General features: G+C 37.8%; 1 protein-coding gene across 2 annotated transcripts in view; it reads right to left on the reverse strand.

Annotated features, from left to right (window-relative positions):
* The window catches only part of LOC124710820 (SWI/SNF complex subunit SMARCC2), an 86,620-nt gene that overhangs the window by 47,017 nt on the left and 24,161 nt on the right, over positions 1-15,442 (reverse strand). For both annotated transcript variants that reach the window (XM_047240957.1, XM_047240956.1), the window contains exons 4-6: positions 14,187-14,355; positions 10,443-10,642; positions 8,648-8,746 (exon numbers count right to left, since the gene is read on the reverse strand). In XM_047240957.1, the coding sequence (XP_047096913.1) occupies positions 8,648-8,746; positions 10,443-10,642; positions 14,187-14,355 (468 nt within the window). The remainder of the gene's footprint in view (positions 1-8,647; positions 8,747-10,442; positions 10,643-14,186; positions 14,356-15,442) is intronic.

Here is a 15,442-nt window from a genome sequence, read left to right on the forward strand (position 1 = left end):
CTTTTTCTAGAACTCTCCAGTCCTTTTCCTTCAACCCTCTTCCTTCCCCTTCAACCCTTCTGCCTGAAGATGGAGCCACTGGCTCCAAAAGCTTGCCTAATTACAACCTCCTTTTATGTGTGCATTCTGTTGCTGCTTGGTGAGTAGATTTTTTTTATCTATCCAATCATATTATTTTGTCAAAAATTGATTGTTTTTGTTGTTTTATTATTTAATTCATAATTCGAAGTTCACTAACCAAAGAAAGAGTCATTCAGACAAAACAAAGATTTTCATTTATGCCATGTGGTGTGCAATGGGGTACACTTATATGACTCTCAGAAATTTTCTTTCAAGTTGTTATTAAAAAACGGGGTCTTCGGTTTTCATGCCCAGCACTGGCCAAGTAACCATTAAGCCAGGAACCAATGAAATCAGAATGGCACAATCTCTGGTATTTCCATTTTCTGGTCATAATGAAAGAAGAATGAAGCAAGAGCTGCATTTATGATTTGGAATTTTTTCAGTGAACGTGTGGCACTCGATTTTTAATCCAACAAGATCACCAACAACATTTTATTCAATGAATTTGTCACAAGATCACCAACAACATTTTATTCAATGAATTTGTCACAAAATGGGGAAAAAAATGCTTGTAATAAGGCATTTTCTTGAAGAGCACAATATCCAAATATCATACTCGGGGCTATGAAAAATATTCAACTGCAATAAAAGGTTTATAACACTGTACATTCTGATTCTCAGGGGAGAAGTTATACACTTGTCTTTCCATCAACAAGTTTTATTTTTTTGTGGATGTCACAAGTGAGTCAACGTATGTTATGTACATCCCACTATGTGGCTTTTTCCAACAGTATTAACTCAATGTGGTATAATTTCTACTGATTCAGCTGAAACGTGCCAGAGAGGTCAACATATTATAATCATTCAGATTGTAGCAGCTTCAATTACTGTAATTTCAAGCAAATGAAAATGGTTGCAAACTACAGCAGTGACTGCTGAGAAACACGGATCAATGAGTTTGTGGTTCACACAGACAATAAAACACCAATTTCAAGTTAACGGTGACTTTTGAAGGAGATGTCACACACAACTGTGCAGCAGTACGAAAATTTTGTCGCAAAAGAAAATGTTTGTACGTGGCATCACATGAAGAATAAATTAAAGAATGCCAGTTCTACATACGAAACTTTCAGTGACCGGTGCGGGGATGGTTTCATGAATTGGAGCAGTAGATTCCCCACTACATGCAAGAGAAAAGTAATGAAGACTTACCAATTACTCAAGAAATTATTGAACTGGCTGGTGCATGAGAACGATAAAGAGAGGGGAGCTTACATTAGGACGCACTGCAACACTGGCTCAGCAACCTCCCATAGCATTTGACCAAAAAAAAAAAAAATTTATGTATCAACATCATACAGTCAACCTAAGAAAACAGCATGATTATTTGCTAGGGCAACATTGATCAGACACCCATTTCTTTTGATATGCATTCCACATTGCTGGCAACAGGTTCTACACAACGCTGGTGGCTACTTTGAAGGACAGTAACAGGTGCGAACATTTAACTCTTTTGTATCAGTTGTGAATGAATAGTTGCCACTATTTAAGCTCCAACCCTCGTATCTGGCCTCTACCACCAGGCATTACATGGTGACTGTTGTGTTGTGCTCTAATTATTTCATTCATTGTTGCAAACTGAATACGAATGACGTCTGTCACGCAGGGAAGGCTACACAACAGGGGCTTGAAAATCATTTATTTATCCCTGATGTACAGGCTGCCATGGAAAGCTGGTCACTGAAACAGACTGATACTGTTCCCACACAACTAGCCCATTGCACAGGGCAACCGATACACCAGGGGTTGGAAAAAACACAATTTTGCTCAACAAGTATCTCCTCTCCTACTGAACTTTGAGGTTATAGACCACACACCACTGATACTTGTGAGGCCTGCTGTTTCTGTGCCAAATTTGGTTGAAATCGATCCACAGGTTTGGGCAGAGATCCCAGACATACACACATACACTCTTCAGTTTTACTGTCATATGTGCTTGGCACAAAGTACATGCGTGATGGGTGGACTGTGAGGTACATTCATTTCATAAGCAGTAACATGCACCACATTGTTTCATGCATTAATGCTCATATTAGGAAAAAGAGTGTAATGACTGGTAATGTGTAATCAGTATGACAGACTTAGAAATAATAGTAATAGTAACGAATTTCAAAAAATAATTAGATTTTGTGACCAAACACAATTAAACCCTTTTGTTTTTATACCTCAGTGAATTTCATGTTATCCCTAGGTACAATTACCCCCAGGTTACGAACCAATGTTGTAAGAGACCTGGCAATAAAAAGAAGGAATGACATTAATGCTGGGGGTACTAGTAGATGGAAGGAAGCTCCTCCCATATGTATTTCCTTGCAGAGAAACCATACCAAGAGAAAAACTGCCTTCGGGGCTTACCTTTAGATGCCAAGAAAAGCCATGGATGACAAATAACCCATTGCTAAATTAGTTGAAGGTTGTTTTGAACAGAACACCAGGCACAAGGAAAATATTGATGGGGGATTCTTTCAGGGGATAACTCAGGCAGGAAGATCAAAGAACAACACAGACTTTGTAATATGTCCTGGTGGCATTACCTCACAACCTGAAGTAATTAAACAAAAAAGGAAGTGAAGAAAAAAATTATCACTGGCAGTTAATCACATATGAAGTGCTGTGCATCCAAGTTATGGCCATTTCTTGCTCGATTTACCTCTGAGCCTTTTTGTGCATTATGTAGTCAGTATTCTTTGTTTAGAAAAACAAGTTCCATGAATTTTTTATAATTTAATCATTTGAGGTATGAATTAGTTTTATGCTCTTTAAATTGTCACTTTAATTAATATAAAAAAGTCCAGTGTCTGATTTAAAATTCCCGTCAATCTTAAAAATGGCCATATATTCAATGCCACAGAAAACCTATCTCAATATGGCGACACTGGATTCAACTGTCAACAACGAACATGAGTTGCAGGGATTCACAAATCTGCTAACACTGTCTTCCTCACATCATGGCATCAAAAACCCAGAATACTGTCTAACTATGATGTGTCATTGGGGTTTATGGTGCCAGTGAACTTGAATTGAAAGAGATTTGCGTTATCGGTAACAGTACAATATATATTTTAGTAGCTAGTTTCAGAACGGAAAAAATAAAAGGTATTCAAATGATTTGTGCTATAAAATGAAAGTATTAGCATATGCAGAAAAACATGGAAACAGTGCAGCTAAGTGGCATTTTGGCCCTTCATCAACAGAAAGAACCATCCACAATTGGCAAGCTAGTAAAAAAATGACATCAAAATGGCATTGGAAGTAATACAAAAATGATTCAAATACAGTACAATGCTGCTTTTATGTTCCCAGAATTAATGTTTTCCCACCGTTTATGACATTTTTTATCATTCCCATCAAATTTCCTATGTCCACAATGCTAATTTGCATCTGATTTTGCATCAACATATTAATAATTTTCTCATGATTTACGCATTATGAAAAAATGTTTGTGAAGAAAAAAATGACGCTGGCAGGATGTTGGCCATCCAGTAGTGTTTACAAATATAACGTGGTCGAGTTTTTTGATACCAGGGCAGTCTACTCAGCTAATTTGAACTGGTAAATGTGTAAAAGTTGGAACAATTTGTGCTGTATTTCCCACTGCTGCCACTTGGCGTGGTGGCTGATGGGAGTAACTAGGTTTGTTCGAATAAAGATGTCACAACCATTTCCAAACTGTCTTTACTGCATAAACGCAGTTCCGTGACTGATCATACAATGTAAGCTTTCACGGCCGGTATTGTCTTCACATAAAACTTCCGGGCTGATAGGCCGTGGTCGAAGTATAAAACTGTCTCCTGACGTTTCGTCTCCGACTGCGAGAGACAAAACGTCAGGAGACAGTTTTATACTTCGACCACGGCCTATCAGCGTGGAAGTTTTATGTGAAGGAGTTTCGTGACTGTTGTCATTATTATGACACCTTTGTCGAACCATATTTAGTGCATTTCGGTATTTGGCCACTTGAAGCGCTCGTAGACACCGCCATTCACTTTGTGTTGCTCAAATGTTTTCAGTTTAAACACAGCACTGGTTACGTATTTTTTGCATGCAGAGCAAAATGTGTTTTGAGAATTTATTCTCGTTGTGAAGTGCAGTGTTTACATATGTATTCTTTGTGATGTTACACAAACAAACAATGTGAATTTAGTTTGTGTGTGTGTGTGTGTGTGTGTGTGTGTGTGTGTGTGTGTGTGTGTGTGTGTGTGTGTGTGGTTTGTGATATTACTGAGGAGGCACAGTACACCTAAAAAAAAGACTACTACAGTGCAAGAGATGCAGACTAACATGTATTCGAACACCACACAAAATACTTATATAATAGAGGGAAACATTCCACGTGGGAAAAATATATCTAAAAACAAAGATGATGAGACTTACCAAACAAAAGCGCTGGCAGGTCGATAGACACACAAACAAACACAAACATACACACAAAATTCAAGCTTTCGCAACAAACAGCTGCTTCATCAGGAAAGAGGGAAGGAGAGGGAAAGAGGGAAGGATGTGGGTTTTAAGGGAGAGGGTAAGGAGTCATTCCAATCCCGGGAGCGGAAAGACTTACCTTAGGGGAAAAATGGACAGGTATGCGCGCACATACACATACACAAGCAGACATTAGGCAAAGAGTTTGGGCAGAGATGTCAGTCGAGGCGGACGTAAAGAGGCAAAGGTGTTGTTGAAAGACAGGTGAGGTATGAGTGGCGGCAACTTGAAATTAGCGGAGGTTGAGGCCTGGCGGATAACGAGAAGAGAGGATATACTGAAGGGCAAGTTCCCATCTCCAGAGTTCTGACAGGTTGGTGTTAGTGGGAAGTATCCAGATAACCCGGACGGTGTAACACTGTGCCAAGATGTGCTGGCCGTGCACCAAGGCATGTTTAGCCACAGGGTGATCCTCATTACCAACAAACACTGTCTGCCTGTGTCCATTCATGCGAATGGATAGTTTGTTGCTGGTCATTCCCACATAGAAAGCTTCACAGTGTAGGCAGGTCAGTTGGTAAATCACGTGGGTGCTTTCACACGTGGCTCTGCCTTTGATCGTGTACACTTTCCGGGTTACAGGACTGGAGTAGGTGGTGGTGGGAGGGTGCATGGGAAAACCTGTCCCATACACTAAGAGGAAAGATGACGATTTTCGGGATTTTAAAGGTCAGTTCAGTTTTATACACTAAGAATTTTTTTAGGTCTGACATTGCAATCTAATAATAAAAATGGTAAAAATATTTTTTTTTAAAGAAAAGTCATTAAAAAATTAAGGTGCACCATATAGTCTGCAGCGTCTTATACTCCGTAAAATAAAGTATTCTCAGGACAATTCAGTAGAGCGCACCATGTCTTCAATCTCAAATGCTTGTTTACATGGCTTAATCTCGAATGCTTGTTTACATGTCTTCAGTCTGTCAACAGGTCAAGAAGGGTTATTTCAAGTTTGGACCGTGAACACATTGTCACTCAATGGAAAGATTAGTTCTTTGAGTGGGAAGTATTGAACTGACGTATATCACAGCGACACCATTTGAACACTCCAGCACTACCCGCAGACCATAAATATTGAAGATATGTCTTGTACATGGTGAACACCACCAGCAGCTGACCGCTATCTACAAATTATGGCACATACATACACTGCTGCTACCTTTCTAGAGGCAACTGGAAAAGCTGTGTTGAGCCAAACAGTATGCTACTGTCTTTATCTGATCAGCTTGGCCTCTAGGCAATGAAAGTGAAGAAGGGAACTGGTGGAATGGAACCAGTATCAACAGTGTCATGTTCTCTTCACTGACAAGTGCAGGATTTGTCTGACAACTGATTATAGTTATAGAAGAATGTGTAGGCAGCCAGGCACGACGGTGCATCCTATACCTGAAATCCCATGAGTTCTGCAGAGAGAGGTCAGTATTATGCAGGGGTGTCTGACAAGTCTCGAGAGCTAAGCAGGATCGGGACAAGATCCTCTAACTTCTTGTCCAACTCTACAGCCAAAATGTCAGCAATGGGTTTGTTTTTCAAGGTAATAATGAACCAGTACACTGCACCAATCTCATAAAACTCTTCGTCCAAGAGGCAGGAATCAACTACTGCGGTGGGCTTGGTATCGGCTGACATGAGTACGCTCAAGATCAGCTGAAAATTTCAATGTGTTACTTTTGGAACCATCCTCATACACAGGCTAACCTCAACAGGGCTGCTGTCATAGAATGGGACAGTTCTGATTAACGTATCAGTCAAATTTCAAATAGAAATGTTTTTACAGCTGTACACTTCTGAACTGACTGCTTTTGTTTTTGTTATTGCTTTGCTCTTATTTCACAATAAAGTTTCTTTAAGGCTTATTCTTTCATTCCCTGTTTCCTTTAACCCTTTGTTGCCTGACGGTACTTAAAAGTACCAGTAAGTTTTGACTCTCATTATTTTCTCGTGGTGCAGTTTCGTGATCTGAGAGCTTGTCGGTAGGTAACAGTAACTCTGCTCTACTGTTTCATAGATGTTATTGTGCAATACATAGACCTCTCTGGCGGTCAGAGCTTGAAATTGTTTTTCGCGTGCTGCTGTGAAAACAGAAGATTGTATGTGCTTGTTTCCATGGTGTTGCCTGAATATATTCGCAATTTATTGAAACTTCCGTTGAGTTTTCCATTGTACGTACTTACCTTCTTTGTTTTTTTATAACAGTTTGAAGCATTACGTTACAAGTGAATGAGATAAAGTGGAAAATATAAGGCGGACTTATTAGTACCGTCAGGTTGTGCGAACACTTTATTGTAGCAACAACGCGTTACCTCTCACTAGTTGTTCTGTCCACTTTTTCTCACACAGAAATCCCTAAATACATTTGCCTGTGGAACAATTAGAACAAACAGGAAAGGTTTGCCAGGGAATTTACCTAAAGAAAAATGTCTAAATCAAATCACAGAGAGTCATCTTTAGACCTAACAGTATTTCAATGGAAGGAAAATAAAGTAGTGTATTTTGCGTCAATCTTCCATGGCATTGAACAGAGCGTAGTGACAAGAAAACAGAAAGATGGAACTAGTATGACTATACCATGTCCAGTTATTGTATGTGATTACAATAAAAACATGGGCGGTGTGGATCATGCAGACAGATTACGTTCAACTTATGGTCTTGACAAGCGATCAAGGAAATGGTGGCACCGTCTCTTCTGGGGAGCAATAGAAATCGCTTTTGTCAATGCTTACGTCATTTTCAGTTATCTGCATGGGGCACTGCCACTGCTGGAATTCAGGCGTGCTGTGGCACTAGGGCTAATGAATGAACAGCAAGTGCCAAATCTCAAAAAGAGAAACTCTGGTAAAGATGAAATAACTCTCCCAAGGAGAAGGAAGGATAACTTTTCTGTTCCGAAGGATGTACGTCTTGGCAACCGAGGAAGCAATTTTGTAGTGTTCAGTTGTAAAAGAGGACGATGTGAAATGTGTGCGAAAAATAAAATTCAGTCGAGACCACATTCACAATGTAGTACATGTAAAGTATATTTGTGCTGCAGTGAGAAAAAGAACTGTTTCCTACAATTTCATGAGGTATCACTAAATATGTGATATGTATATATTGTCAAAAATGTATAGATAAGTTACTATGTATTGTGAAGTTGCTCTAGAATAAATCTACGCGAAATTAAAAAAAAAAAAAATTCAGAAATATCATATTTCTGTTAATTAATTTTCTAATGTAAAAATATTTAATATTTATGTGGAATAAAGTACAAGTTATAAAAATTGGAGCATTTTTCTGCGCATGTTGTGATTCTGTCCATGGAGTCTGACGGTACTTCTGAGTACCAGGAGAGAAAAATGTTGCGAAAAAGAAAAGAAAATTTTACAAAAACTCCTACCGTCATTTGAGGCCACAACAGCATAAATTCTGCATAGAAAATGTTAAAAAGTAAATTTTTTCTTACGTCAGGAAACAAAGGGTTAATCTAAGTCCACACACATGCACATATATGCAGGTGGTGCAAACTTCCCTCTTTTCTCTCTTTTTTGAGCAGATGATGAACTGTGACACTTGACATATTGCAATACAGCCTTAGGTCATGACTCATTCCACAACCTACTGAATTCAAAACCAGTACCATCACAAATATTAACTCAAGTTTTAACAATAATAAATTTGATTGTTAAAGCTGTGTTAAGCCCAGGCCTTGGTATTGAAGAGTTTCTGTGTGTGTGTGTGTGTGTGTGTGTGTGTGTGTGTGTGTGTGTGTGTGTGGTGGAGGGGGGGGGTGTGTGTGTGAACGCGCGTGCGCGCACATGTGATTCTACATCGGAAGGACTCTGTCCAATAGCTTATAATATCTAAGAATCTTCTTTCAATGTACCTGTCTGCTGCTCAACACCGCCTCTATGTGGTGAATAGCAAGCCATCCTCTTTCATTCTATTGTTATTCAGTCTTTAGTTTTTATGTTAGTATGGTACAGCTACCCCATATGAATAACAGTTACTTATCCTACTGTCTTACTTATTAATTTTTTGCCAAGTATTTGGTTCAACAACCACACTGTACCTTGTGTACTTTCTTCCGGCCATTTTCATCAACTTCATAATCTTCTTCAGTCATCCATTCATTGTACTGTTCAAGATCGGACACCCACGTTGCCACCACCTTTAAAAATACACAATGACAATAACAAAAAGTAACAAAAACACATAAACAAATAAAAATAGCATCAATCAAGTGAAGTGAATCTCACTCAACTAAATTTTTATATGACTGCAGTGGAGAAAGGTATTTCATATGACAAGCAACACAACTCTCACTACTAAAAGCTACGAACATCTTTATACCAGATAGTAAGATCGGCACACAACTGCAATTACTTTTACACTTCTGAGACAGAAAGGAAAATGATGAGAAGCAGTTATAGAATGTGAAGTGATGTGGTAGGGAAATGAGCAAAGAGGACTGCCACTGAGGAGAAAGATGATGTGAAGAAAGGAGCTTATGCAGGATTAACTTGCCTATTCATAGGAAATACATTCTCACCGTGAGAAAAGAAGTTACCATTTCTGTTCCGAAAAGGCATTTTAGAGACTGTAAATGTCGTACCAGTGGGTCACATGATGCTGATGTAAGTCACAGCAGTGAAGCAGTGAAGTTATCTGCCAATTAACTGTATAGAATTAGCACGGTGTGGTTGTCGACATGGAGACATCATAGAATGGCACAAAGGAGCTACCGTGTTTGGATGTGGCAGTAACTACACCATGAATGAAAACACTCAACTTTTTCATTATCAACACAGACCATCCAATCTGTCTACAAGGAATGGTGTACCATTCACATACATGTAATATAAGTAAGAAAAATGGCAATGAAAAGATCCTAACCAAGAGGGGTTGGAGACAAGGAATGACAACTGGTTTTAAAACCAACTGGAACAGCTGCTCTCGGTGAATGCAGGTCCATCCCAACCAGTTTCAAACTGAACATTATGCATTGGACATCTGGAGTTATACTTGTCAAAAGACCACCACTCACAGTGGCACACAAAGCTGCATTTCAATGGACCAAATAACAGAAATTGGACACTAGCTAAATGGAGGCATATAATGAGGTCTGGCTGGTCAGGGTTTTGCCCCCTTTTCACATTATAAAAGATGTCAAGTTCACTGACAACCCAGTAGTTTACATTCGAAGTGATTTTGCAAAGTTTTAGAGGAGTTATGTAGCATGAGTTGGGCCTCCTCATTCAGGCTAACATGAACATAAACCAGGATACTAATTTCAATCTTCTCAGTGACCAATTGTTGCCCTATCTTCTACATTTTCCTGATGAGTAGGCTGTAGACACCATCATCTTTCAAGATGACATCAACCTTGTTCACAGGGCACCACAAATACATTCCATGTTTGACAAACACCTATACCACCTCATGCACATCAACTGTACTACTAGATCACACAATCTTAATCCCTTAGAACATCTCTGGGACTATTTGGAAAAACTAATGAAACTCAGCAATCAATATTAGAGCAATTAGGTAGGTGTATGGGATCCAGTCGTCAAAGAGTGGCTTCAGCTAATTATAACAAACCATGAAGAAATTTGTAGGCTCTCTTCTTAATCGAATTAAGGTTGTTATCGGGGCTATATATGGTTTTATATGGTATTACCATGATGTCATATGGGATGACTAATTTTGTATCTTGTGTGCTATTAGCATTACCAGCTACAACAAAACTAATTTAATATGTTGATATGGTACACTAGTCACAAAAGATATTTACACTATCTGTCACTTTTTTTATCTTTGCTTCCACTGTCTGTTTGTGGTATGAAAGGTTAACACAAGCTTACCCTCCATGGTCCAGCATGAGGTGCTGGTGAATCCGGTGGATCAACAGGCAATTCCAAATTAGTCCATGTATCATGGCTATCAGGAAAGTAGTACCAATGAAGTAATACTGATCGGTCACGTTTCATAACAGGGCGTGCATACTCTTCTTCCAATGGATCGCATGGGGGATAGATTATGTGCGTTGCTTCTTCTTCATTATCTGACACATTACATAAGACATTTGAAAGACACCACAGTTTTGTTTCAAGGCACACTATAACTAAACAAATTTTGAAAAAGGAACATTCATTCTACACAATCATGTACTTCAAAGCAATATGTTTCTCCGCTAAAAATATTATATTTGGTTAGGCTAGTAACACAATATACAACATACACTTCAGGATTTTAGAGCACCATGGTAACAAAATGAGTGAAGTCATTTAGGAAACCAGCATCAGAATGTGGAGGAGAAGGGGGAGGGAGAGAGGGAGAAGAAGAGGAAGAGGGAGAGGGAGAGAGAGGGAGGAGAGAGAGAGGGGGGGGGGGGTAAGAGGGAGGAGGGGTGCAACATGTTACTGGAAAGAGTACAAAATTGTCTGCAGTATTAACATCGCATAGAAGTGCAATAATTTCTTAGTACAACTTTTAATTAGGAACAACAAAATTTCACATAGATGATAATGCTAAAAATAATGTGAAATCAGTAGTTTTTAATGGTACTGTGTAAGATAAGCTGTTTTTTTTTTTACGAGTTATTGCAAAAATTGGCATCTTCCCTGCACATGTATAAAAACATCGTAAAGCAGTTTACTAATATTGCTAACTGATATTTACTGAATGTTGAAAGTGGTTTTTGACTTTTTTCTTAAGGCGACTGGGGGTTGCATGTAATCTTAAAATAACAGTTCATTTCCTGCATAAACAATTATGGCTCTAGATACAATATTAAACAAAAATACCCTGCTTTCAATGACCAGTTTTAAGTCACTAATGTCACATTTTGTGACATGTTTTGTGAAGCATATCAACAAAAATGATGCAAACCATCAATCAGAATGTATATTTGCATAGTATGCAATTATAAATACAAAAATCACCAAATATGTAAAACATGTAAATCATAACATGGCACCTGTTTGGCTTTCTTCTATCAGCTTATTGATGTTGTGATGAAGGCAGTTTGTCTTCACTGCAAAATATAGACACTGGATATCTGCTTTCACAATAGAATGATATGGTGACGACATGATATCTCGGAAGAGAATTCTGAAGTTTTGAAAAATTGTCAAGTGTATGACTGTAGAGTTACCTTTCTATAACTGATTATATTTAATAGGATTAACATTAATAACGTAAATTAACGTCATGTTGATAGCAATACAAATAAATTAATTGATGTATTCAAAATCAAAATACACCTATCAAAGTACAACAATAAAATAATGACACAAAATAAATAACATATACTACTTCAAAAGTAAGCTGTGAGAAGATACCACCAAAAATTCACAATAATATCACAAGTGGAAGAAAGTAACATTTAAACTGGCAAAAAAGAGCACTGAAATTGGCCAAAAAAATATCACAATTGGCACAAAAAGAGGTCCACAGAACATAATACTTTTTTCTTGTCCCAATTTACAACAGAAATTTAATTGCTTAAATCAACATAAAATCAGTACTAATTATTTATTCACTAGAAAACATGAATCTTACATTTCTTGCTTCATGCACTCATGTGCTTACTATAGTCAAGCCTAGGTCTCCCGGCATAATTTTTATCTCCCCACTCTTCCCTACATTATCCAGCAGACAAATCCTAGACGTCTCAAGATGTGCCCTATCATCCAATCCCTTCTCTTACTCAAATTGTGCCCTGAAAAATTCTTTTCTCTTCAGTTTTATTCAGGAATTCTTCATTAGTTATTTAATCTTCTGCTTTCCTCTGTAGCACCACAGTCCAAAAGTTTCTATTATATTCTTACCTGAACTATGTATCATCCTCTTTTAATTTTCGTGTCTCATTTCTTAATTTAAATTCCTCAGCATGGCACTGCTCTTGTTTTACTTTTGATGATGTCTAATAACCTCTTTTTGAAACATTATACATTCCATGCAAATGAACTTCCACGTCCTTTGCCGTATCTAACAGAATTAAAATGCTACAGGAAACCTGTAAGATTTTATTTCTTCCCCCTTTACTTTTATCCTCCACCCAAGATTCCTCATTGGTTACTTTTACTGTCTGCTGAACAAACAGACTGACTAATATTGGGGAACAATTATAGATCTGTCTTACTCCCTTCTCAGCTATTGCTTCTCTTTCATACACTTCAATGTCATCACAATCTGGTTTCTGTGCAAGCCACGCATAACCTCCCTCCCTAGATTTTATGTCTGGCACCTTCAGAATTCTGAAGCATATATTCCGGCCAATGAAGCCAAAAATTTCATCTAAATCCATAAATCCTATAAACATGGGTTTTCTTTTCTTCTAGTGTGTTCATAAATTGCTCCACAACTCACACAGCTTCCCCAAAGTCGATTTCTATCAATTTTTCCATTCTTCTGGAAATGATTCATATCAGTATTCTGCAGCCATGGCTTATTAAGTGGATGGTTTGGCAATATCCGCAACTGTTTTTACCAGTATTCTTTGGCACTGAGATTATTAAATACTTCTTGAAGCCCATGGACATTTCACCTCTCTCATATTTCTTGCATACAATATGAAACAGTTTTGTCATGGCTGGCTCTCCCAATAATCTACGTATTTCATCTGTTCCAGATGTCTGGTTTCAACTTACATCTTTTAGTGTCCTGTCACCAGTGTTGTTTTTCCCAGTGAGAACCTCCTTCTAAATAGTTCCCCCATAGAGATCCAAATAATGGACTCCTTTACCTGTGGAATACATTACTTGAGAGGATGCCATCACCATTGAACTAAACAGTAAAGCTGCATATCCACAAGAAATATTATGGGTGTAATTGTCCCTCACTTTCTGCCATTCACAATTCCAGCATAACTAGGCCAAGCTAGTTAATATTACAAGACAAAATCTGTCAGTCATTCAGCTATTTTGCTCCTACAGCTACTGAAAAGATTGCTCAGCCCACACCAGGAACCACATGTTAGTCTGGCCTCTCAACAGTTACCCCTCCAATGTAGTTGCACATTTGGTACAGCAATCTGTGTAACCCGTATCATTAAAGCCTACAAACCACTCCGCATGGCAAGGTTCATTGTTTTTGTGGTATTTGGGAGGGGATTCATAATTTGTGTATCAATGTCATATGTCAAGCCTTGTTTCACATATGGTGGCAATGCGATGTTCACCATACGTGTGATGTTAGAGAGACATTATATTTTACAACGTTCTGAAATCGATAAAAATTTTCTAAATCTGAACAGATGCATGTTGAGTGAACTGTGGAATATTTATATAAATACAACTTTTACTGGCCAATTTTGACCTAATGCTAATGAATTTTTTATATTTCACCCACAGTGCTCTTGTTTTAACAACCTTTCCACTGAAAAAAGTGATATAAATGAATGTGGGTTTTACAGGCTTTATTTTTGTAAACAACTATCAGAAATTACAATACAATATCATACACAGCTTCCTGTTATCTATTTATCTTGCACTGTGAAGATTACAAGTTTGCAATTAGAGGTTGCAAACATATTATCCTTACAGCAGACTACGTTCTCTTTTTATACAGAAGATTGATTGACAAAAATCTTTATGACTCCTGACCTGTGATTGATCCCTGGTGTCTTTTTATAATGTCTTTAATTTTTCCCTGGAGAGCTTTATCAACATCTGATCTGACATAAACAATTGGCATTGTCAAGCATTTGTTCTGTATCAGCACTTTCTCCACATTCATGAACATTTCGACATTCCTGTCCATACGAGATGGAGACTGAAATAGAAAATCAATTAATATTAAGAACATTACATAAATATTTGATTGTTTCTCTTGACTGAACACCACACACACACACACACACACACACACACACACACACACACACACACACACACACACCAATTCTGTTTTCCTCTAATTGTTATGTAGTATCAAAATATTTTGTTTCATGGCTTCTAAATGGGAGGTGTCATCCTCATACTTATTATCTGCCTTTGAATGGTGAGCAATATTGGCACCCCATCTCTCGCATATGGATACACTAAAAGAGGATAATGAAAGATCTGTAGTTGGGAAAATCTGTCCATTTAATACAACAGGTAGATCCCCAAGGCTATTTTAATAGTCGGGGCTGATGCGCTTATTCTCTGCTCAATCAAATATTTTCTTCTAAACACATGACCACAATATTTAGACAACTTCTAAGCAATGTAGAATCATGTACACATTTCTGTTCTTTCTTTCAATCACACAAATATGATGATCAAAAGAGTTTTTGGGTGCTTGATACTTAGGTCTTTAGTGCTCGCACTAAAACAGTGAGAGATAAATGTAATTACTGTAACATGGTCAAACTTTAGAAGTTTCTGCTACAACATATACAAAAAATTCCACAAAAATTTGCACTTATGTGTACTGTAGGGGATTCTGATTATGTCAATTCTTCAAACTTTTCATAAATTATTGGGGAAGTAAGTAGAATACTTCAAGGATACATGTGGCTGATTGATCACTCAGCTAAAAGAGAATATGGGAAGTTCAGGCTTGAGTCTGAACAAATCACAAAATTTTAAAATCTGTACTGTTCCCCAAGTGGTAATGTGGACAGTCTTTTCGACAAATTAACTGAAGTCCTGCAAAGAGCCCAAAACTCGTATGTGGAGACATGAATATTAACACAGGTGTTGAGGGTGAAATTAGTAATAATGCTCTAAATATTCTAAATGTTTTTGGCTTGGTAAACATTGCTACTAAGGTATCATTAAGATCAGAATCAGACTTAGACCACCTACTTAGAAATATTGACAGGGAAAATTGTAAAGTATAAATAAGAGACTTTGGTTTTTTTGGTCATTACTGA

This window comes from Schistocerca piceifrons, chromosome 1, assembly GCF_021461385.2.
Source record: "Schistocerca piceifrons isolate TAMUIC-IGC-003096 chromosome 1, iqSchPice1.1, whole genome shotgun sequence".
Lineage (NCBI taxonomy): Eukaryota > Metazoa > Arthropoda > Insecta > Orthoptera > Acrididae > Schistocerca > Schistocerca piceifrons.